This window comes from Pterocles gutturalis, unplaced genomic scaffold (genome assembly GCF_000699245.1).
Source record: "Pterocles gutturalis isolate BGI_N339 unplaced genomic scaffold, ASM69924v1 scaffold9139, whole genome shotgun sequence".
NCBI classification, from domain to species: domain Eukaryota; kingdom Metazoa; phylum Chordata; class Aves; order Pterocliformes; family Pteroclidae; genus Pterocles; species Pterocles gutturalis.
The window spans coordinates 2,149-4,655 of record NW_010130605.1 but is presented as its reverse complement, the minus strand read 5'-3'; the positions used below and the strand labels follow the sequence as shown (position 1 = coordinate 4,655).

At 55.4% G+C, this 2,507-nt stretch overlaps 1 protein-coding gene across 1 annotated transcript; it reads left to right on the top strand.

The window, feature by feature from the left end:
* The first annotated feature begins 233 nt into the window (after window positions 1-233).
* B3GNT7 (UDP-GlcNAc:betaGal beta-1,3-N-acetylglucosaminyltransferase 7) lies at window positions 234-1,664 on the top strand. The gene has a single exon (XM_010080273.1). It carries the CDS (start codon window positions 319-321, stop codon window positions 1,447-1,449), a length of 1,131 nt encoding a protein of 376 aa, XP_010078575.1. The 5' UTR covers window positions 234-318; the 3' UTR covers window positions 1,450-1,664.
* Window positions 1,665-2,507: the final 843 nt, after the last annotated feature.

The window sequence follows — 2,507 nt, the reverse complement described above, 5'->3', positions numbered from 1 at the left end:
ATGACACCACCACCACCTGCCTTGTGCCTGTCCCTGTGGTGAAGTGTGGCCCCAGAGCCATCCCACGAGTGGGACACGGGTGGGAAGAGGTGTCCCACAGCCATTCCCACAAGGCTGCTGCCTGTCACAAGGTGGTGGGACACAGATTATGAGCATCCCGTGACCTCTCCAGGAGGTACTTTTGCAGATGAGCCTCTTGCAGCCTGCAGTTTCCTCTCTTTAACCCCCCTGTCTCATCCCTTTAGGAAGAAGACCATCTACAAAACAATTTGCCTCTCCTTCTTGCTGGTGATCACGGTGACAGTGCTGCAACGGGGAATGGCCCCCAGCCAGTTCATGCAGGGCCAGCAGCAGAAAGAGCCGCCCCCTCCGGAGCCCCTGAAAACGCAGAAGAGGGACAACACCTTCTCCATCAGCAGCACTTTCTGGAAGAGCAAGAAGGAAAAGGCTGCCGTGAAGGAGGAGGAAGGTGTGACGGCAAAGCAAATGAAATCCTGGGATGTCACCACTACCAACTGCTCGGCCAACCAGAACTTCAGCAAGGTGGACTGGTTCAAAGGGCTGGAGCCCAACTTCCAGCAGTTCCTGCTCTATCGACACTGCCGCTACTTCCCCATGCTGATCAACCACCCTGAGAAATGCAGCGAGGACGTCTACCTGCTCATCGTGGTCAAGTCTATCATCACGCAACACGACCGCCGCGAGGCCATCCGGAGGACCTGGGGCCAGGAGAAGGAGGTGGATGGCAAGAGGATCAGGACGCTGTTCTTGCTGGGCACGGCCTCCAAGGAGGAGGAGAGAGCCAACTACCAGAAACTGCTGGATTACGAGAACCATATCTATGGGGACATCTTGCAGTGGGATTTCCTGGACAGCTTCTTCAACCTCACCCTCAAAGAGGTCCATTTCCTGAAGTGGCTGAACATCTACTGTGACAATGTCCGCTTCATCTTCAAAGGTGACGACGATGTGTTTGTGAGTCCCAGCAACATCCTGGAGTTCTTGGAGGACAAGAAAGAGGGAGAGGATCTCTTTGTGGGAGATGTCCTCTACAAGGCCAAGCCGATTCGGAAGAAGGAGAACAAGTACTACATCCCCAGTGCCCTCTACAACAAAAGCAACTACCCACCCTACGCTGGCGGGGGAGGCTTCATCATGGACGGACCCCTGGCCAAGAGGCTGCACAAGACCTCGGAGACGCTGGAGCTGTACCCCATTGACGACGTCTTCCTAGGGATGTGCTTGGAGGTCCTTAATGTATCACCTGTTGGGCATGAGGGCTTCAAAACTTTTGGCATCGTGAAGAACAAGAACAGCAAGATGAACAAGGAGCCATGTTTTTTCCGGAGTATGTTGGTGGTTCATAAACTGCTGCCTCCGGAGTTGCTCCAAATGTGGGACTTGGTCCATAGTAACTTGACGTGCTCGAGAAAACTCAATGTCCTTTAGCTCAGGCTCTCTGGAGAGCTGGGGCTGGAGGGATCGGGACAACTGATCCCTGTTCCCAGATGGGATGAGCCTCTGCTGGTGGCACACAAAGGCATCACCCTCCGGGGCGAGGAGGGCAGAGACACTGCGCTCGCGGGCAGGGTTTGCGATAGTGTTTGTTCCTGTACTGTAACGTGGTTCACTTATCTCCAGCTGGGTTGGGGGTTGCTGAAAAAGAAGAGAGAGGAAAAAAAAAACAAAAACCAACAAACCAACAAATCTAGCACAAAATAAAGAGAGAGAGAGAGAGAGAGAGAGAGAGAGAGAAGGAGGGAGAAGGCAGAGGGGTTTCTGCTCTCCTTTAGGTGCCACCTCCACCAGATCATGACGGATGTCGGGGCAGTGGAGGCAGGCAGGGACGCAGCACAGGGGGTTTTTGGAGAAGTTCAGGGTCTGGCCATCCAGGGAAGCTGCTCCAAGGGAGTTGAGCAGTTTACAAGCCTGTGAGCCCCCACAACTCAAAAGTCAAGGGGATTTTATTTGTTATCTCCAATGTTTCCTCCATGCAAGGTGTTAGTGACATTGACCTTGTGCACATTGGGTTCACCCCTGCCAAAGTCCTCCCTGTGTCCCCACTATGCAGCTGGGGAAAGGGGCTCTCCGAGGCCGGACCTCGCCAGCCCCAAGCCCCCGTTAGGTTTCAGCTGGGCAGTGGGGGATTGGGGTCTTTGTCCCTGATAGAGGGTCCCAGACAATGGTGCCTCCCAGCACCAGCCCAGGCTGTGCTTGGCTCCCAGCCCCTGTGCGTGCACTCAGAGGAATGCACCCAGCTGGAATTCCTCAGGGATTTGTTCCTCCTGGCAGGAAAGGGAAGGGACGAGGCAGGCTGTCCTTGCCCATGGCCAAGGAAGCAGCAGAGAAATTTGGTTGATCGCACCTGGGACCCCAGCTTGGGTGCAGGTGTCCTGGGGCTTACCGCAGGGAGACCCTCCTCCTCTGAGCTGCCCTGGAGGGGTTGTCTCGGAGGGGGACAACAGCCCTGAAAGACCAGTGCACGGCCGCTTCAGGTTCAGCCCCGG

What these genes read in the sequence shown, in the direction of transcription:
- B3GNT7 (XM_010080273.1), top strand. Translation starts at nt 319, where the DNA reads ATGGCCCCCAGCCAGTTCATGCAGGGCCAGCAGCAGAAAGAGCCGCCC.